An 18,167-nucleotide genomic window follows, 5' to 3' on the forward strand; every position below is an offset into this window, starting at 1 on the left:
AATGTATTATAGTTTAAACTTCCATGATTGCACTTTATTTGTATGCAAAGTGTAATTAAGCCTCACAATATTAAACGTTATATGCATTTCATGTTTAATGCTGTACATTATTCACAATTACTGCCATTTTAACACTTGAAAGGTTCCAATTCAGCAGGTTAAAGTAGAGCTGGATAGTACAAGAATCACACGCATCTGATTACATAACTGTGACTTTAAATTCTACACAATGAATCGTATTTTCGGAGGAGGCAAGAAAGAGCCAAAGCCCACGCTTGATGATGCCATGTCAAACGTATGATGCTAATTGTGTTGTCCAAAAGAAGTGAATATTGACACTGTTGTAGCTCGATACACGGATATCAACACTGGATGTCAGACTTTCGAAATTAAACTCAGAGCTATCGGTTTATCAGCAGAAGTTATCGCGGATGAGCGATGGGCCTGGCAAGAACGCAATCAAGCAGAAGGCATTAAACATTTTGAAGCAACGCAAGCAGATCGAGAGCCAAAAGGCAGCGTTGCAGACACAAAGCTGGAACATGGAGCAGGCATCGATGACGACAACGAATTTGCGGAATGTCATGACGACGGTGGATGCAATGAAGGAAGCAAACAAGGAGCTCAAGAAACAGTATGGCAAAATCAACATTGACAAAATTGAGTCCATACAGGACGAGATGGAAGACTTGCTGGACATGTCTAGTGAGCTGCAAGACACCATGTCGCGGAACTATGCTCTGCCGGACGACGTTTCTGAGTCGGAGTTAGATGCTGAACTTGAAGCGCTGGGCGACGAAATGGCGTTTGAAACTGGTGAGACCGACGGTGTACCGAGCTATCTGATGGAGGACGGCGGTGGGATGCCGCAATTTATTGACGAGCCAGTACAGGAAGACAAGGAAGGACTTCAGACGGCCGCGTAAATGTCATGTTTTAGTTTTGTACATTTAATAGATCATCAATCAGACGCAAGACAACTGTACATTTCCTTTATACTATTATACATTTACTCCCGTCTCCGAGCAGCTAAAAAGTAGTTACCCAAATTCCGAGGACCTCCAAACTGCCATCCTTTAAATGGGACATATACACAACCTTCAGACCTAACGACGTCCCAATTCTCGCCCGTCCCAGGAACGCTAAGTTTGTTATCGATAAACCACTCTCGTAGTTCATTCTCGTTTATATATTTGGACCAGCTATGCGTTCCTTCGGGTACAAGTCTCAGCACTTTCTCGCCAATGAAAATCGTAGTCAAGTACGCGGCCACAGTCCGGTTCACGGTCGAGGCAAAGATCCACCCACCGGGCCGGACTCGCTCTGTTGCTGCCTGTAAGACTGCGGCCGGATTAGGCACGTGCTCGAGCACCTCGAACATTGTCACGACATCAAATCTCTGTTCTTCTGTAGCTTCACCCTTGAAGCTCTTTGATTCTGGCACAGGAAAATCTCCTAGCGCGCACAATTCGTACTGTAGCTTGTTTCCAAACACTAAGCCCGGGTCCTGCTTCATGTGTTGCTTCGCGACCTCGAGAACGCCGTCAGACATGTCGAGGCCAATCACTGATCGCGTCCGCGGCAACCGCGCAAGCGACTCGGTCAAGATGCCCCCACCGCACCCGACATCCAGCATTTTTAACCCTGTTGTCCGTGTCAACCCTGGAATCTGGTATTGATCAATCGTGTCAAAGATAAATGACAGCCGCAGCGGGTTCATCTGGTGAAGCAGACGCGACGGACCGTCAGCGTCCCACCACGTCGACGCGAGCGCGCCAAAATGTGTCAGCTCACTTGGAGAAAATGCAGCATGACTATGATGTCGGATCACGCCTGATTTATATAATTGTGTCAGTCGCAATGTCTGTGAGAGTAATTTTGGCATTGGCTCTGTAGTGAAGTGAGTAGATCAATGTATAAACTTTATTTCTTTGTCATGGACTTCTACAATGAACTATGCCATTCAAATCGTGTATTGATCTAGACCTTACAATTAACCCATCAACATGTTAACAGCCCATGGCACAGACAGCGTGCGTAAATCAGTATACATCTGTCCAGTACCAACAAACAAAACCGGAATTCCAGTTGAATAAGTCATGTTGACCATACTTCCAATCATGTCTCCAACGGTATCACATTTACTGATTAGGAAAAAATCAAGATTGCGGTTACTGCCAAATGCAGCATTGAAATTGCGCGCCTGCTGCACAGAGTCGGTACCCACAAGCGCTTCGCCTACCATCACAATCTTGTCCGGGTTGGCATACTTTGCAAACTTTTCGAGCGACGACATGAGCCTGGTATCATTGTGCCGACGACCGGCAGTATCAATCAGAATCACATCGTATCCGTTCTCGTTGCCGTATGATATGGCATCGCGAGCAATAACCGCAGCGTCTTTGCCATACCCTTTCTCGTATAACTCAATCTTACCGCCCTCTCGCTCAGTAAGCTTTGTCAAGTTCCGAGAATGAACTCGGAGCTGCTCGACAGCACCAGAACGGAACGTGTCGCACGCCGCAATTAAAATCCTCATGTCGTTCTGCAACAACCAATACGCAATTTTCGACAGATTCGTCGACTTGCCGACACCGTTCACGCCCACAACCGAAATTACATACGGCCGAGGCGGTCTCGCAGACTTGACCCTCTGGATCTCATGCAGCAAATCTACCGATGTTGACGGCGTCAAAATCTTGCGCAGCTCGTCCTGCATCGCAGAGCGTACTGTCGTTTCGACAGAAGTCCAACTACCAGTCTTTGTTCCAATCAGGCTTTTACTCACGACATCGCATAAATGCTGAGCAACTTCAGGTGCAACGTTCTTCTTCATCAAGTGATCCTTCATACCAGCCAGCGCCTTCTCCATATCTTGCTCGCTCATGACACTGTTACCAATGATATTACGGAAGAAGGAAAATCCAGAAGACAAAGCAGATCCAGCAGCACCAGTTGAGTCAGCCTTCGATCCAGTAGCAGGAGTCGACAAAATCGAGCTAATCTCGCTTGACAAGTCTTTCAGAATGAAATCGCCGGATTTTGATTTTGATCCCCAGTTCTTGACTGCATCTATATCTTCCAGTGCTAAGTTTGCACCGTCCCCATTACCTCCATCAATTGATTTGCCGTTCGATGTTTCTGAAAAATCGAGCGTGCCTTCGTCATCAGATACGTCACGAGCAGAACCATCAAAATCCCACTTTCGCAATTTCTTGCCCGATTTCTTGGCACTCAAATCCTCAGTACCCGAACTGGCGGGCGAATCTTTCCCTGGCTTCTTTGCACCACGGCCCCGGCGGCCACCACGTTTGTGAAGATGGACGAGCTTGGGATCAGATTTTGCAAGCTTTGGGCCATCAGTAAGACTATCCGAGCTAGTAATACGGAAAGGCGTGTCTTGACCGAAATCTTCCTCACCATCTTCTTCGTCGCTCACGAGTTTCTCGTTTGTATTAGAGACTAAAACTGCGGTTGGTTTGCGTCCGGCAAATTGCTTCTCCAATTCGGCGTATCTAACTGTAAAGTAGTCGTCGAACTTGCATACAGGGAGTTCAGCAGCATCTTTGACTTGTAATGAGTCACTGTACAGAGTCGAAAATAATTTCTTGACATTGCTGAGAAGATCATCAATGAATGAAATTTGTAACAGTGACTGATAGACAGCCTTAATGGGATCAGCATTGTGTATTTCAAAAATTCAGTGTAAACTATACGTACAACAAAAATAATTCCAAGATCATTCGCAGTCATCCATTTCACCGTATACTGGTCTTTTGTCATCGAAGACTCCTCACCAGAGCGTGGGCGGTCCTCAATAAAGATATCAGACATGAGAGAATCAATCATTGTGGACGACACAGGCTGATAAACCTTCTGCCATAACACTATTCCGCCGGTGGTGAAGACTGTAAAGTAATCAATCATAATATGAGTCTAAAAATGCTTCGTCTGGTGAAATTTCGTTGAATTCAAGAGCTGAACAAATTCAAACGTGTTCGAAATTGTACAGTCCTCGAGAAGGTTGTAATACAATACCCTTGTTTTTTGTAGCCACCAGTTCCTCGGATACTCCGCCATTTCTTCCATCAAGAACCGACAGTTTATTCGTCATCATTTGTCAGTCTTTCTAAATCTCACAACACAATTAGGCTGCTGAAGTGGGATTTAGTAGTGAAATATAGAGAATAATCGCTTTATTAGGGAATAATAGTACATTTTCATATCAGCAGCAATAATGTCATTACCAAAACGAATTATTAAAGTAAGTATTGTGCATCTAGTATGTCTTGAATAACTTAACATTTATAATTAGGAAACTGAACGTCTTGTGAGTGATCCAGTTCCTGGAATTAACGCGGTTCCACATGACGACAATCTTCGGTACTTTAACGTCACTATTGATGGGCCTTCACAGTCTCCATACGAAGGTACTTACTTGTGTTGTTGAGTTATAGAAAACGCCATATTGACTGTTCAAAGGTGGCGTGTTTAAGCTAGAGCTGTATTTACCTGAAGAATACCCTATGGTTGCTCCTAAAGTGCGATTCTTAACAAGGATCTATCATCCTAATATCGATAAGCTTGGACGAATCTGTCTCGATGTTTTGAAAAGCAAGTTATATTTATGCCGTTAATTTAGCTCCAACTCACATTTCTATAGCAAATTGGTCGCCTGCTTTACAAATCAGAACTATTTTATTGTCCATTCAGGCTCTGTTAGGTGCTCCTAATCCTGTAAGTGTTCTGTTTGCTCTGGTCTCATTTTGATCTGGTATTAAAACTCTCATATAGGACGATCCATTGGCAAACGATGTTGCTCAGCGATGGAAGGAAGATGAGAAGGCAGCCATAGATACTGGTAAGTAGACTTACTACTGCTCACTTCTGCATGAGCTAACATATGCAGCCCGCGAGTGGACACATGAGTTCGCCAAAGCCGACAGTGCATAAGTTCAAAGGAGCAAAGTGCAGGAATATTTACATTTACATCTCCTGTAATTTTATGATCAAAGGAGTGCATGCTTGCTGTTTGGGAATAGGTCTGACTGTTTATTTTCTGGGTTGTAGTAAAGTATATACGATATTCATCACATTTTCGTATGCCCGATTGATTGTAAATGGATCAGCTACAGCTTATGTGTGGAATGATGCTCGGTATAGATATATATATACAACTTTTAGATAATTGCATTCTAACTATCTGTTTTTGAAGAATAAAATGCAATGAACAATCCATTGAATCTCCTCTAGTTTTGTGATGCTCATTTAAGTGGTGAGTGCCATGATACTATTGTACATTAGTATTAAATAAAGCAAATCAAGAAATCTCAACTAACCTGCTGACGATATCAGAATCATTGGCTTTAAGAGCTTTAACAGCTTTTGATCGGGACACGCCGGCCTGGCTCATGACTATCTCAATGTCCTTTGCCTGGAGCCCAGTCTCATCAACCTCTTCATCATCCTCTTCCTCAACCGGTGCCTCAACCTCCTTGCCCTTGCCCTTGTCCTCGGCAGTAGGCTCGTCAGCAGCGGCCTGGCTCGCGGCCTCTGCCTCCTGCAGCTGCTGAGCAATGTTAGCCTGAGCAGCGGCAGCGTTGAGGTTCTCGATCTTGGCCTCGCCGAAGACAACGTAAACACCCGAAGTGGCTGATTTGTAGACATCCGGGTTCGCAATGACGAACAAAATATTCTTTGAGCTGCGAAGAGTCACACGGCTGATTCCAGGAACTTGCTTCAGTCCGAGCTTGATAATGGCCTTGCGTGCCTTCTTCTCTGTTCTCGAGTACACTGAGACCGAGGCCCCGGCGGGGATCTCTCCCTCACCTTCGGACGACGAGGCATCATCCTCTAAAGCGGGGTCGTGGGAGTGAGTGTGGCCCTCGTGCTCGTCGACAATTTCTTCAATTCTTGACATTGTTGTATTTTGTAAGTTGAATTGACTTTGGTTGTTGAATCGCAAACCGATGACGACGATGTGCCCAATTTCGGGACCTGTAGGGTTTAATGTGATGACAACGCGTTGATGGCTTAGGGCGAATAAGCAGTCACAGATAAAACTGCACCGCCATAGATCAGTCTACATAGCCACATGTGGCACGGTATAGTGCACTGTTTGAATGTTCAAGCAATTATATATCGCTTAAATATGTAATTACTATTACTATAGAAAACGACAATGGCCAAAACAGATAAAGACGACTCTTCAATCCTAATTATACGTTTAAAATAAAAAGAAACTGATATTATAGCCAGTGAAATAAGGCTGTGAGAAGCATAATGTCTTCGCTTTTTGTCAGAACCAACATGACCATCGATTAAATAAAGTAGACCAACACCAAATAACATTCCATTTTTAAGCAAAAACACAAACTCCAAAGCCTACAATATTCAACACGCAAAGTAATACCAAAAAAGAAAAAAAAAAGTGAAGCGTAATAGCTACAATGCCAGCCAAATAGGTTTGGTTAGTAATTTCTGACGCTTAAGCACTGCGCTAATAGTGAACTTCTATAATACAGGTTGCAATCAACCATGGAGCGACTCTTTAAACGATACATGTTACAGTTGGAAAGTGGCTTTTTCGGAGAAATCGGTAGGGGACTGTAAAGGTGACATTGTAGAAGTTGGCGATGGCGGTAAGGATGGCGCATTCATGTCAATATTTTCATATGATCCTTCTAATATAAATTAATAAACAATATCGAATACGGTAATAATAAAGTACTTACCACCAGACACATGACTGAGAGCAAGCATGTATCTACGAGTAAATGCTTCGGTTCTCTTTAAATCAATTTCAAGTCGCATCTTTCGCTCAGCATACTTTGCAATTACTGTGACAATGTTAACATTAGAGCATAGGATCAATCATCAATACCACACACCTTCAGGTTGGCTTTGAACACTTTCATCCAGACCATCAAACTGATTGGTTTCGTTTGCAATTGCGTGTCGAATCTCCGCACTCCTTCTCATTGTCTTTCTCAGTGTCGAGATCAAGTGTGTCATCTGATCTGCATCTGGAAGAGTAGACAAAATTCCAGACAATGTTCGAGGTAGTTTATGAGAATGATGTCTTCCTAGAGTAGGAGGTGGTTGATCAAGTGGGGTACTTGCACCCGCACCTGCACTCGCACCTGCACTTGCACCTGCACTTGCACCTGCACTCGCACCTGCACTTGCACCTACACCCGTACTAATTTGAGTAGGAACGCCGCCGCTAAATGCTTGGCTCATTTAATACTTGTAAATAAGTTTATTAAATGGAACAAATGGCAAGGGGGAGGGGGGGGGCAGGCGATACTATGCTTTTAGCACTTTAAAGAACACCGTTAAGATTTGTAAACCAATTGGCGCAATCGAGACATCATTGCTAAACGAACTAACCCGACGATGAACGTGTGGATTAATGTGTACGCGCCTTTGCCCATTCTAATTGGCCAATCCATAGCCCCTGATTTTTTACATGTCTCGATCGACCCTCTCTATGCATCTCTATATATAAATGAATAAGAGCTATTACAGATAATAATACTAATGAGCCCGAAAATACTGCAATTTTTATTTGATACAAGTAATCAATAACTATATCAATCCTTAAGAAATGCAGCCAATTAAACTATACCAACATTGCAACACAAACAGAACGAATTACACAACCTTTCAAATCTCGTCTAAATACAAGTCAGTACTGAAAGAAACTACAAAATGCCAAAGATACGTACCGATATCGAAATCAAAATTGCATTCTTCATCACCCTCATGGCCGAATGTATCAGTCTCGTTAATCTTCGCGGTTTCAGGCTATAATATTTGTTAATATATGTCATTAACTCCTGTGCTCATTGAACTTACAAGCTCGCCATAGTTTTTCAAACTTCGAGCTTCGTCTGCATTATACTTTAGAATGACATCTCCTTGGTTGTCTTGAAACTCTCTCAGTGACAACAGAATGATATCTCCCTGGTTGATCCAGACCTGATTTGATGTTAAAACATTTACAGTTGCTTTCATAGATTCCACTCACCTTTTTGCGCAGCTTTCCTCGAATGTGAGCTAGCCGTTTTTCGCCATCGAAGCATTGAGCCTCCAGACGACCATTCCCAAGCATCTTCACGACTTGAGCGTATTCTGAATTGTCAGTATATAGTCACACGAGCGTATTGCTGTCTTTACCTTGACCATCTTCTTTGAATGTCAATTCACGCTTCTCATCGTCATTCTCGTTCTTTCCTCTCCGACGATTCTACATCTCGCGTTAGTGAACCGTCAAATAGCCGTTTCATGCGTTTCTGTGATTCATGCCGCAGAAACTTTGTCAGTGAATACATACTTTTCCTCCCTGTTGAATACATCGTTATTAAATCATTTCAAACAATGAGCTGTAATCTATACGCACCTTTCCCTTGTTCTTAGGCATGATGAATTGTGCTTAATACGCGTTGACTGAGCTATATGAATTTCGTGTGGAACTGTCTGGTAGAACAATAATCACTGAGACTTTCCCACTTGGCAATACTTATAAACAGAAATACACAAAGTCAAAATGGTAGATCGTTCAAAAATACGGCAATATCTTCTATCCGCGCTTCTCCCAAAAAAATTGCGAAAGTCTACTTCATGCCGTGACCAGAAATACGCTGATACCACCACAAACACTTACTTTAGGCGAATTGTATGGTCCGGGTGGAATAAGCAACCGTCTCAGTATTATTGACAACAATACTATTAATAAAGGTGGTAAAATAAAAGGGTACTTTGTTAATCAGCTAACAAAATGTACCAACCAAATCGCAATCTGTCATCGCCTCCATTACATCATCCTGTGCCGCAGCATCCTATCCCTCCAATGAGGTCTCCACCTCCAATGCAGCAGCAGCAACAACAGCAACAAATGCCATATGCTCCTAGGGCCGGTGCTGCTGCAACGGGCTATGGCGATTCAGAATCTGGTGCAAGTCCACGATATGGCAACATATTTAACGATACAACAGCACAGGTTGGACTGCAAGTGGGCCGTAATGCAATGTTGGCAGGACAGGAGTATGTCGAACAGAATTTGGGCAAATACTTCTCGTTTTCCACATTGAAAAGTTACTTTAATGTATCTAATAGCTATGTTGGTAGCAAATTGGTACTGATTTTGTTTCCATGGAGGCATAAGGTTGGTGAATGAGCTACAATTAAATAGTGTTTGACTTACAATTGATGTAGCCCTGGGCAAGACAAATGAAGCGGTCAGAGGTTTCAGGAACAATTGAGGGATACAAAGTTCCTCGAGATGATATTAACGCGCCAGATATGTACATACCGGGTTTGTTATATCTGCCATTCTATATAGAAACCAGAGTTATTAACAAGTTCAGTCATGGCATTTACGACATATATCCTTTTGACCTCGATCCTGGCTGGTATTCACGGTGTTTTTCATCCCGAGATTTTGGGATACATAGCATCAATGGCATTCGCAATTGTCATTTTCGAGATATTGGGTTTGAAGTTAGGATGCTATCTTTTGAGCATATCAAATGAATCTCAAGTACTTGATTTAGTTGCTTATAGTGGATACAAGTTCATTGGGTATGCAACTGTATAGATGTAATGGAAACTTTAACCAACATGCATAGTGTCATCTTGACAATGATTGCGGGATCATTGGTGCCAGGTCTATTAGTAAAGTATAGCGTGTTTCTATACACATTCGCAGCGAACGCATTTTTTCTGGTAAATACTAATTCTGCTGAGTTCGAAATTGTTCTAACGATGTTATAGCTACGTTCGTTAAGATACGTCGTCCTACCTGAGCAGTCAATTCATGCTGCTACATCAATGACGACGACACAGAGGCAAAGACAACGGCGGATACAGTTCTTATTTATGTATAGCTTTTTGTGTCAGTTTGTTTTGATGTGGCTTTTAGTCAAGAGCTAGTTGATGAATTGTATAATAAAGAATTACCCAATTATTGATCTGTGCTTTCCTTGTTCCTTCTTGATCCTCTCCTGAAATTCGCACTACCTTGACTCAATCAAAATGTTAGCAGCCAAATTAATGGGCTTTTTCGTAGTCATCCGTGTAACACATTCAGAAACAGAACGGACGAGTAAATTTATAAGTACAAGTTATACCGAATTTGATGCTCGCTTCTCGTTCTTCTGCGACCACCGCGATGCATATAAGTCACATTCATCGAGGACGTGTTCAAGGCTTGTCCCAGTAACATTACTAAATAAAGTTTTAAATTAACCTTATTGTTTTCCCGGTTGCTGTCATCGTCGTTCGAAATAAATAAAAAGTATAATGACGACAATAACGATGACGATGAATAAGAAAATTCTAAAAGCTTGAATCAATCGGGCATCTTTTATAAATACTAAGCCACGTACTTGATACTTCAACGTCAACCATAATCATCATCTTCACTTTCTGCAATGGCATATCAAAAACCTTTGAACGGAGTAGTACGTCAGCTGAACCCATCTATAACAATCCTGTCTGTCCCTTTCACTCGTTTACATATCCTCGAGATCGGTGGCCGATCTACTTTTATCACTTTGCCTTCAAAATCATTGGCAATTATTGCTCCAGTTCCATATGATGAATCATCAGCTAGTATCGTCGGAGACTTTCCAGTCAAGTGGTTGATTGCACCTGATTTTGAACATCACATGGCTCTCAAGTCGTGGAAAGAGAAGTACCCAGATGCAAAGGTCATCGGCGTCACTGGTCTCCGAGCGCGTAAGGCTTCTCAAGGTGTTGCAGTTGATTATGAGGTTTCCTTGCCAAGTAAGGTCATAACACCACTGGAAGCTGGAATCGATGATCCTGAGTTAAACGAAGTGTTTAAGTTTGTCTACGCCCCTCAACACCCAAACAAGGAGCTTGTGACATATCATGAACCTACCAAGACCCTCATAGAGGCTGATCTTTTGTTTAATCTACCTGCACTTGAGCAGTACTCGAAGTCGCAAGTTAGCAATAAAGGTGGATTTACAAGAATATTCAACTCGATGCACCCAGGCTCCTGGCTGCATGCAAAGATGGTTGGGGGAATGAAAGGCAAGCCAGGCGGTATTGAAGCTATCAAGGCTGTTGACTCTCTTGATTTTGAGACATTGATTCCGTGCCACGGAGAAGTCATCGAATCTGACGCAAAGGAGAAGTTCAAGAAGACCTTTGCAGCTTTTTTCTGATTACTTGTCGAATGGTTGTATTATTATTATTGATTTGATGCGTTTGGTGTATTATTATTGATTTGATGCGTTTCTATGAGCACTGTCCTCTATGATCTTAGCTCTTTCTTTTTATGTATGCAATAGTTTTAATGGTAGTAGCAGAATTAGGTTGTCGCTGAATTGCTTTTTGAGAAGCCATTTTGTTATGAACGGTTCCCAATGTCCTATATTTATATTAAACCGTTGAATTATCAATATTTCTTTATTCGATAAAATCAATTTAGCAAAGACCTCACGCAAACAAATAGTGAGAACAGTATGCAGGGCTACTAAGAACAGTAGTAAATGTGTAAACCCTAACCCTCACAAGTCATTAGTGCCGGACTCGCGACCAAAGCGTCGTCTGTTTTCTGTGTCGATCACACAATTCGATCTCTCCGCCCTACTTCGATTCGACATTTTCGTCCATGCCTCTACCGTTGGCATCAAATACGCACAAATTACTTTTTCAATACCACATATTCTGATACTTTGAGACATTCATTATTCACATCGATCAGCATAATACGCTTTAGCTTATTCTCCTATAGTAATTCGGTGATATGGCAAACAATGCAGCCAAGTCATCTTCAAAGCTAGATCCTCCATCTGAATCGTTTCTGACTGCGGCACCGGTATCTATAGCATGTTTGGGCTGTCGATCACGTCACTTAAAATGTGACGCCGGTATGCCCATTTGTCAGCGTTGCCGCGAAAATGGAAGAGAATGTCTTTATGTCAAGTCTCGCAGAGGGTGGAAGGCTTCGAGTGGCAAAGATTCTTCTGGTTCAACTACAACAACTGGTGTCACATCCCAGCCAAAGCGTGCTTTACAAGTAGAGTCTGAGTTTGGTGAGTTCGAAAAGCTAGACATTTCGACCTCCAGCGTCAACTCAGTGTCCGGTAATCAGAGCGCACATAGTGTCTCTCCAGTTTCTTCACCAGACTCACTCACTTCATCACAACATCCTTTGATTGGCAGATTCTACAAATATTTTTACGATGCACATCCAGTAATGGTCCCTCAAACTTTTTACAATGCTTTAATTTCTTCTCAGTTTGATCCAGACTCACATTTAGTAATTTCAAATTTGTTAGTACCTGTATGTCTTTATACTGGTTCATTTTACACAAAAGATGTAAGCCGCGTCATGTATAGAACTGCAGTTGAGAGAGTAGTTTTTGGTGCTCCTCTTATGGCTGAGCCTAATCGGTCATTCACATTCCGCATACCACAGTCGCCTATAGCGGTTACTGCGCTTTTGATTTATGCAATTATATCACACGGTGACGGTGATATGATTCTCAGCAGAGCTGTCAAAGATTATGCCATCCAACTCGCTTTACAGTTCAATATGACGGATGAATATGCTCTTGATACGTATCTTGCAAATTCATGCTACAATCAAGATCCCATGTTTTTGACAGTCATGAAAGAGTGTTTACGCAGAACATATTGGATGCTTTTCGTTATCGATGGATGGGCTGCTGCAATATTTAGAACTCCGACTTTTGCCTTACAGAATGTGGTGTCGAATCTCTACTTGCCATGTGAAGATGCGGACTATTCACGTGGGGTAAGGATATTTTACTACTACTGTTTGTACTTATACTGATATTATGCACAGATGATTGATTCTTATCAAACTTTAAAAGCTTACGACAACCGCGTTTTTGAGAGTCCGGCGCCGGCGTTTTCGTCTTTCGCATACCTGATTGATGCCATGCGCATCATGGGTTTTGTGATGGGGTATATCCTGAGTGGAAAGCCAGATGTTGCCACGACAAATATGTTTGATACTCAAGCATCGGTATGGTTTCTTAACTTGCCCGAGAGCAAATCACAGTTCATGAAAGATCGGGTGGATAGTCTTGATTCTGGATCAAATGACATTCGTTTGATCGACGAGTTGATGATTCTTGCTTATCTCGCGATTTACGATGGTTTAATCGTTGCACACAAGCCATTGTCGAAGCTCGGGTTGTTACAAATGGGATATGTCAAAGATGAATCGAGTTGTCGTCCTCCAGAGTCCATGCTGTTAGCTTTGCAAGCTGGAATGATTGCACGAGACATGCAAAACGAACCAATGGAACATTCTGCTTTTGATTTATATACAAGGAAATGTCTTGAAGCTGCCGAAGCTATTTCGGTACTCGTAAAGATGTCGCCCGCAACTTTGATTCGACGATCGCCACTTTTCACCTGTGCCTTGAACTTGCCATTGGTGATTCAACTAGCAAGCTGTGTCTGGGTGTTTAACTCTGGCGATAAAGACTTAAATCTTGTCAAGGACCAAGTCAAATTAGGAATTGGGGCTTTAAAAGCTGTCAGTCAAGTATGGAGTATTGCTGACAACATATTACAGCAGGTTCGGTCAGCTGCCAAATTAGTGTTTGAACAGCATAAGTTTGCAGATCATTACTTGCAAGACTCGATCGCTAAAAGACAAAAGGTTCAGACGAAGGCGACCGGGAACCTGTCAATGGCAATTCCAACCTCCAGTTACGCATATACACTATCATCGCAGCCTCAGATGCCGACTGATAGTGCGACTCCGTTGGGAAATGTTCAGTCTCTGTATCGTACTGATACTGACGTTTACCGGTCTCAGGTTCCAGTTACCGAGTGGTGTTATGCATCACAAGGTTCCAGCTCCGAGTCTAGTGATAATCTGAGCAGCACAAGCAGCATGACAGACATGAGTCCGCCGGGACATGACGAATCTCTCTTGAAGACCGTTCTTGTAAATGGGCAGGGTATGATGGAGCAGGCAGCGTATTCTCTTCCAGCAGATATGAGTCAGTTAGATAGTGTTACATCGCTTCCTACACCTCTCATTTCAGAGGACGAGTTTATGGGCATGATTGTCAGGCCTGATATGTCGAATGACTATATGTGGTCTACCATAAATAGCAACATTGGGCCGTGGAAAATTGCAAGCTGAGAATCAGAAGAGAGTGGATGATCGGGTAATCTATTTTGTATTTTATTTGGTGCAAGGGCGCAAAAGATTTGGTTTGTCTTTAGATACGTTGTTTTTGAATAGTTTGTTGTTTGCTTGCCTGCTTATTTCCATTTTTGACGCTTGGTGATCAAAAAGGACCAGTTTGTTAATAAATGTACATCAAAAACTTTTTATTATGCGCTCAACTAATGTTTTCCCTTTGCTTTCTTTTGCTTATCAATATGCGCTCGCAAAACTTTTTGTTTGTCTCTCAAACTGAGTCTGTTCTTGCCTTGCACGTCGCGCTTATGAATCATCATGATGAAATTTTTCTTCCTCGCCTTTTCTTTGTTCGTAGTACTATGACTTCCGTCTTCCTTATTACCCTTCTTCGAACCAAACTTGCGTTCCTCACGTCCTTCCTTGACTGCGGCCATTTTCTCTTCCTTATCAGCTCTAGTCGACCTTGTACCGAGCAGCGACGATGCCTCAACGCTCTCTTCGTGGCGAGCACCAGCCACGGCCTTGCCGCCACGCATCAGCTTGTCGAGCCCAGCCTTGGTGCGAAGTTCATCCAGCTTTCGCATATCAGCCGGCGTCAGGAATTTGGTCGCCATCAGGCTCTGAACCGGGTCTTCAATTTTAACGCGTTTGGCTGCATGGTCCGCGACTTTGGGCTCATCAACTTCCTTGTCGCTGTCGTTCTGGTCGTCGTCTTCTTTATCTAAATCTTCTTGTTTCCTAGCGGCCTTTGTGCTGCCTTTTTCGCCATCGGAAACGTCGTATTCTTGGTCACTCTCGACGTTGATCCATCCGTTTTCACTTTCCTCTGAATCAGACAGTTCAACGTTCCACTCGTCATCTTCGTCCGGCTTGGTCTCATTCTCATCGCCGTCTTTGTCGGCGTCATCCAGTCCCTGTTCCTTTCGCCACTGCTCCAACAGCTCAAGACCTGGAATACCGCTAACGACGTTCTCAACACCGTACTGAAGTTTCTTGTAGACACCTGCTGCTGCATTGCTGCTCATTTCCATAGACGCAACCTTACCCCGATCTTTTCTCGCCAGCATTTCCGGCGCGACATCACGGTACAACCCAATCAAACTGCGAGCAGCCATAAGCACCGACTTAGATTTCGAGCCCTTGTACTCTGTCAAATCTTGCAACAAATCGGCTTCAATCGCAAGTGGGTTCCGTGTCAAAATTTCGCGAATGGTGTTTAATCCTGCTGCAGCCACTTCGGCCGCAACACCGTCAGACACGAACTCGTCCGCAATTTTGCGAATGACAGGAGATAAAACGTCTGGGGGTACGAGATCGTGCGAGGCTTGGGCTGCACAAGCCATAAAATGTGTCACGTCGCGTTGCTTGGGTGTTAAAAATTTTAGTAAGTATGAGTAAACACCAAGAACGGAAAGTTTGTGAACACCAATCAGTCTTGACACCAGATTTAAAATTTGAATTCGCTGATCAAGTGTGAACTTGTTGCCACTGTTGCGGCTAAGCGTTTGGCTAAAAAGTCGTTCGGCAAACCCTTGCGGATCGTGCAGAAGGTGAATTGCAGAAAAGTTCAAGTGCACAGTTAAAGTGTCCGACCGTTCTTTCTTTTTCAACAACTTCATTGCGTTTTCAAGTCTTCGCTGTCTTTTACCGCTCTTTTTGTTCACACCGTTGCGGTGCTTCAATCCAGCAATCTGTGGCTTGCTATTATTATCGTCGTCAGAACTCGCACCCGAGCTTTCGTCGTCGCTGTCTAGTCCTTGTTTCTTGCGCAATGCCTTCTCGCGGTCCTGGTCACTACCCAAAAAAAAACTGACCCCTGAAATTGCAACTTTGATGTTTCCATGCAAAGCGGCTTGTTTCATAATCTCAACCGCTCGAGCGTCGTCCCAAATCGATCGGCGCCATAACTCGCGGGTCAGTTTTGCAGCCCATAAACCGTCTGGCGCGGCACCGGGCCCATCGGTCGATTCCAATAATGTAAACAAAAGTGTTTGAACGCTTCTGTTCAACTTCGGTGCTTTGGTTTTTGTATTAGCGTGCTTTAAAAGACGTACAAGTGTGGTATAAATTTCCTTGCGAAAAGCTTTTGAGTCGGTTGTAGTTAACAAGGGAAACAACATTTGAATCAATCGATCTGATGAGACAACACCTCTGTTTCGAAGCAGCACAAGTGACTGTACTATCTTCTCGCGTAAATCAACAGGAAGGACAGTGTGGTGCTGCGTAAGTAAATTTGCAATTTCTTCTGGATATTCTTTTGTCTCTTCCGGATAGAGAGTACAGACCTGGGAAATGAACCCAACTTGCTCAATAAACGCCCCAATGTCTTGAAACCCACTCGGATCAGTAGACAAAATTTCTTTCTGTGTCGCGTAATGGCGATATTGCACCAGAAACTCCTCTTTATAAGATCTGTAGCGTAAGTTAGCAACCGACATATACCGCAGACTCCATAGCACATACGCTGGATCTCTGCGTGTCAAATTCTGCAACAACGCAATGTTTGACGGCAATAAGGCCGCTCTTCCTCTTTTAGGCATCTTATCTCTAAATTCCGAAAACAAGTCGTTGTCGTTTCTTTCGTTGAAATTCTCAGCGAAAAAATTAAATTTCAGTCGTTGGGAGAAAAGATGCTGAGGCACATGTAAACCTTATTATGTAATTTGAGGTGTTTGTACTACATTTCTTCTATTAAGCCGTGGGATTTTAGAACTGTTTATTGTATATAACGTTTTGCAATAGTTGATACGCATTTTCTTGTGCAAACTGCGCTTGGTATTGATCGACAGTATATGTATTCACAAGACTTATTTACGGTAGTATTCAACCTGGTATCTGGCCTCAATAAATAGTTGAGCGACCTTGCTTAATGTGTGTAGACTCCAAGCAACAATCATGGCCAAAATGACATATTCAAACGAAGTGCACCAAGGGTTTAAAGATCGATATTTGAATTAAGCAACCAAACGTGCATTAACGACTACGAATCAAAGCACAACAGTTTATATGTGAAGCAGTCATTATAACCTACTCCCAAAGATCTTGGCTTAGTGCGCCAAATTGACTGGGTCTCGCGAGGTCTCGATTGTCTTGATATCGAAGTTGGTCTCGGAGAGCGTTTTCTGTTGGATTTTGGATCAATCAGTCGGCAAGTATGTCTGAAAATCTGTGACATTGTCCATGAATGATATATGGTCAAATAAACGAAAGAGAACATAATCAATATAGAAACCAACATAGACGTCATTGCATCCAAGACCAAATACGTAGGTGTTTTTGCTAGCTCGATTGGCATAAACTAGAGCAGATACTGTGTTCTCATCAAAGGCAGTCGCCATGCAAACAGGTTCTGCTAGAAGACAAAGTTGGTGGTTAATAGCTAATTAAGGAGATTTGAAGTCAAAAGCTTTCGCAATCTTGTGATGCCATGCCAACAAAATTACGAATGATGCGTTTTACATCAGTGGTGAACAGTACAAGACAACAGAGCTCAAAACTGTAAAGAGACAAGTACAGTCACAGGTGTCGTATCGTGGGTGTCGTATCGTGGGTGTCGTATCATGCCAGACAGCAGATCAACAAGCAGTGGTGAAATGATTCGAATCTTGGTTCTGCATTGTATGGTCCTGCATTAAATTCAAAAATTTAGCTCATAAAGACGGTGACGACTTCTTGACGTACGATTTGCTCATAGCTTGTCTTACTTGATTTTCGCTCAGTCAAAGAACTTGTTACCTGGTGGCGTACATGCCTACCCCTGATTTCGTACGTACACAGTAGACATAGCATTTGAGATTTGCGTTACTGTGGCACGAAACCAATACCAAGAAAATGACTAGTATATTCAATAATTTTTAAATAATTCAGCCATTATGCTATTCAGGTGGAACAACCTGGTACGACAAATTTTAGTTTGTAATGTTGAAAGTGTGGGATGCTAGTAATTTCCAAGCTCATACGGGGCGAGCACACATAACAAAAACGTGGACGCGAACAG

The 18,167-nt window shown here is 42.8% G+C and overlaps 10 protein-coding genes across 10 annotated transcripts; 5 read left to right on the forward strand and 5 right to left on the reverse strand.

Moving 5' to 3' along the window:
* The first annotated feature begins 121 nt into the window (after positions 1-121).
* Positions 122-980, forward strand: V1512DRAFT_234882 (Snf7 family). Its single transcript, XM_066914068.1, has 2 exons — positions 122-295; positions 348-980. The coding sequence occupies exons 1-2, from the start codon at positions 230-232 to the stop codon at positions 924-926; spliced, it is 645 nt and encodes a 214-aa protein (XP_066772991.1). The 5' UTR covers positions 122-229; the 3' UTR covers positions 927-980.
* Positions 966-1,910, reverse strand: V1512DRAFT_259109 (S-adenosyl-L-methionine-dependent methyltransferase). The gene has a single exon (XM_066915577.1). It carries the CDS (start codon positions 1,883-1,885, stop codon positions 1,010-1,012), a length of 876 nt encoding a protein of 291 aa, XP_066772992.1. The 5' UTR covers positions 1,886-1,910; the 3' UTR covers positions 966-1,009.
* Positions 1,903-4,099, reverse strand: V1512DRAFT_234888 (SRP54-type protein). The gene is made up of 2 exons (XM_066914069.1): positions 3,721-4,099; positions 1,903-3,667 (listed from the first exon to the last, which is right to left on the reverse strand). The coding sequence occupies exons 1-2, from the start codon at positions 3,925-3,927 to the stop codon at positions 1,994-1,996; spliced, it is 1,881 nt and encodes a 626-aa protein (XP_066772993.1). The 5' UTR covers positions 3,928-4,099; the 3' UTR covers positions 1,903-1,993.
* A 2-nt stretch (positions 4,100-4,101) lies between these two features.
* V1512DRAFT_259112 (ubiquitin-conjugating enzyme/RWD-like protein) lies at positions 4,102-5,251 on the forward strand. The gene is made up of 6 exons (XM_066915578.1): positions 4,102-4,264; positions 4,316-4,430; positions 4,483-4,614; positions 4,664-4,737; positions 4,795-4,861; positions 4,910-5,251. The coding sequence occupies exons 1-6, from the start codon at positions 4,238-4,240 to the stop codon at positions 4,951-4,953; spliced, it is 459 nt and encodes a 152-aa protein (XP_066772994.1). The 5' UTR covers positions 4,102-4,237; the 3' UTR covers positions 4,954-5,251.
* On the reverse strand, positions 5,105-5,990 carry V1512DRAFT_221455 (NAC domain-containing protein). Its single transcript, XM_066913715.1, has 2 exons — positions 5,340-5,990; positions 5,105-5,290 (listed from the first exon to the last, which is right to left on the reverse strand). The coding sequence occupies exons 1-2, from the start codon at positions 5,918-5,920 to the stop codon at positions 5,269-5,271; spliced, it is 603 nt and encodes a 200-aa protein (XP_066772995.1). The 5' UTR covers positions 5,921-5,990; the 3' UTR covers positions 5,105-5,268.
* Positions 5,991-7,539: 1,549 nt separating this feature from the next.
* V1512DRAFT_259118 (nucleic acid-binding protein) lies at positions 7,540-8,587 on the reverse strand. The gene is made up of 7 exons (XM_066915579.1): positions 8,405-8,587; positions 8,339-8,347; positions 8,182-8,251; positions 8,033-8,136; positions 7,861-7,983; positions 7,731-7,809; positions 7,540-7,679 (listed from the first exon to the last, which is right to left on the reverse strand). The coding sequence occupies exons 1-7, from the start codon at positions 8,423-8,425 to the stop codon at positions 7,669-7,671; spliced, it is 417 nt and encodes a 138-aa protein (XP_066772996.1). The 5' UTR covers positions 8,426-8,587; the 3' UTR covers positions 7,540-7,668.
* Positions 8,588-8,899: 312 nt separating this feature from the next.
* V1512DRAFT_234901 (uncharacterized protein) lies at positions 8,900-9,974 on the forward strand (the record flags this gene model as incomplete). The annotated part of the gene is made up of 5 exons (XM_066914070.1): positions 8,900-9,169; positions 9,220-9,319; positions 9,372-9,585; positions 9,633-9,729; positions 9,778-9,974. 5 exons carry the CDS (start codon positions 8,900-8,902, stop codon positions 9,934-9,936), a joined length of 840 nt encoding a protein of 279 aa, XP_066772997.1. The 3' UTR covers positions 9,937-9,974.
* A 339-nt stretch (positions 9,975-10,313) lies between these two features.
* V1512DRAFT_259124 (uncharacterized protein) lies at positions 10,314-11,426 on the forward strand. The gene has a single exon (XM_066915580.1). The coding sequence runs from the start codon at positions 10,437-10,439 to the stop codon at positions 11,196-11,198; it is 762 nt and encodes a 253-aa protein (XP_066772998.1). The 5' UTR covers positions 10,314-10,436; the 3' UTR covers positions 11,199-11,426.
* Positions 11,427-11,599: 173 nt separating this feature from the next.
* V1512DRAFT_259126 (uncharacterized protein) lies at positions 11,600-14,414 on the forward strand. The gene is made up of 2 exons (XM_066915581.1): positions 11,600-12,796; positions 12,848-14,414. The coding sequence occupies exons 1-2, from the start codon at positions 11,783-11,785 to the stop codon at positions 14,165-14,167; spliced, it is 2,334 nt and encodes a 777-aa protein (XP_066772999.1). The 5' UTR covers positions 11,600-11,782; the 3' UTR covers positions 14,168-14,414.
* On the reverse strand, positions 14,329-16,760 carry V1512DRAFT_234909 (SDA1-domain-containing protein). The gene is made up of 2 exons (XM_066914071.1): positions 16,634-16,760; positions 14,329-16,582 (listed from the first exon to the last, which is right to left on the reverse strand). The coding sequence occupies exons 1-2, from the start codon at positions 16,708-16,710 to the stop codon at positions 14,374-14,376; spliced, it is 2,286 nt and encodes a 761-aa protein (XP_066773000.1). The 5' UTR covers positions 16,711-16,760; the 3' UTR covers positions 14,329-14,373.
* Between the last annotated feature and the right edge of the window lie 1,407 nt (positions 16,761-18,167).

The sequence above is a fragment of the Lipomyces arxii genome (genome assembly GCF_038497795.1).
Source record: "Lipomyces arxii strain Phaff 12-163 unplaced genomic scaffold V1512scaffold_3, whole genome shotgun sequence".
NCBI lineage: Eukaryota > Fungi > Ascomycota > Lipomycetes > Lipomycetales > Lipomycetaceae > Lipomyces > Lipomyces arxii.

Bases quoted from the DNA above. Each gene is read 5' to 3' on its own strand.
- V1512DRAFT_234882 (XM_066914068.1), top strand. From the start codon at position 230: ATGAATCGTATTTTCGGAGGAGGCAAGAAAGAGCCAAAGCCCACGCTT. The intron at 296-347 runs GTATGATGCTAA...ACACTGTTGTAG, and splicing joins TTGATGATGCCATGTCAAAC to CTCGATACACGGATATCAAC.
- V1512DRAFT_259109 (XM_066915577.1), bottom strand. From the start codon at position 1,885: ATGCCAAAATTACTCTCACAGACATTGCGACTGACACAATTATATAAA.
- V1512DRAFT_234888 (XM_066914069.1), bottom strand. From the start codon at position 3,927: ATGATTGATTACTTTACAGTCTTCACCACCGGCGGAATAGTGTTATGG. The intron at 3,668-3,720 runs GTACGTATAGTT...GATCCCATTAAG, and splicing joins ATCTTGGAATTATTTTTGTT to GCTGTCTATCAGTCACTGTT.
- V1512DRAFT_259112 (XM_066915578.1), top strand. From the start codon at position 4,238: ATGTCATTACCAAAACGAATTATTAAA. The intron at 4,615-4,663 runs GCAAGTTATATT...ACATTTCTATAG, and splicing joins CTGTCTCGATGTTTTGAAAA to CAAATTGGTCGCCTGCTTTA. The intron at 4,862-4,909 runs GTAAGTAGACTT...TAACATATGCAG, and splicing joins GAAGGCAGCCATAGATACTG to CCCGCGAGTGGACACATGAG.
- V1512DRAFT_221455 (XM_066913715.1), bottom strand. From the start codon at position 5,920: ATGTCAAGAATTGAAGAAATTGTCGACGAGCACGAGGGCCACACTCAC. The intron at 5,291-5,339 runs GTTAGTTGAGAT...AATGTACAATAG, and splicing joins GATTCTGATATCGTCAGCAG to TATCATGGCACTCACCACTT.
- V1512DRAFT_259118 (XM_066915579.1), bottom strand. From the start codon at position 8,425: ATGCCTAAGAACAAGGGAAAG. The intron at 7,984-8,032 runs GTGAGTGGAATC...ACATCAAATCAG, and splicing joins GAGGAAAGCTGCGCAAAAAG to GTCTGGATCAACCAGGGAGA. The intron at 7,810-7,860 runs GTAAGTTCAATG...CAAATATTATAG, and splicing joins TGAAAAACTATGGCGAGCTT to CCTGAAACCGCGAAGATTAA.
- V1512DRAFT_259124 (XM_066915580.1), top strand. From the start codon at position 10,437: ATGGCATATCAAAAACCTTTGAACGGAGTAGTACGTCAGCTGAACCCA.
- V1512DRAFT_259126 (XM_066915581.1), top strand. From the start codon at position 11,783: ATGGCAAACAATGCAGCCAAGTCATCTTCAAAGCTAGATCCTCCATCT. The intron at 12,797-12,847 runs GTAAGGATATTT...TATTATGCACAG, and splicing joins ATGCGGACTATTCACGTGGG to ATGATTGATTCTTATCAAAC.
- V1512DRAFT_234909 (XM_066914071.1), bottom strand. From the start codon at position 16,710: ATGCCTAAAAGAGGAAGAGCGGCCTTATTGCCGTCAAACATTGCGTTG. The intron at 16,583-16,633 runs GTATGTGCTATG...CTTACGCTACAG, and splicing joins TTGACACGCAGAGATCCAGC to ATCTTATAAAGAGGAGTTTC.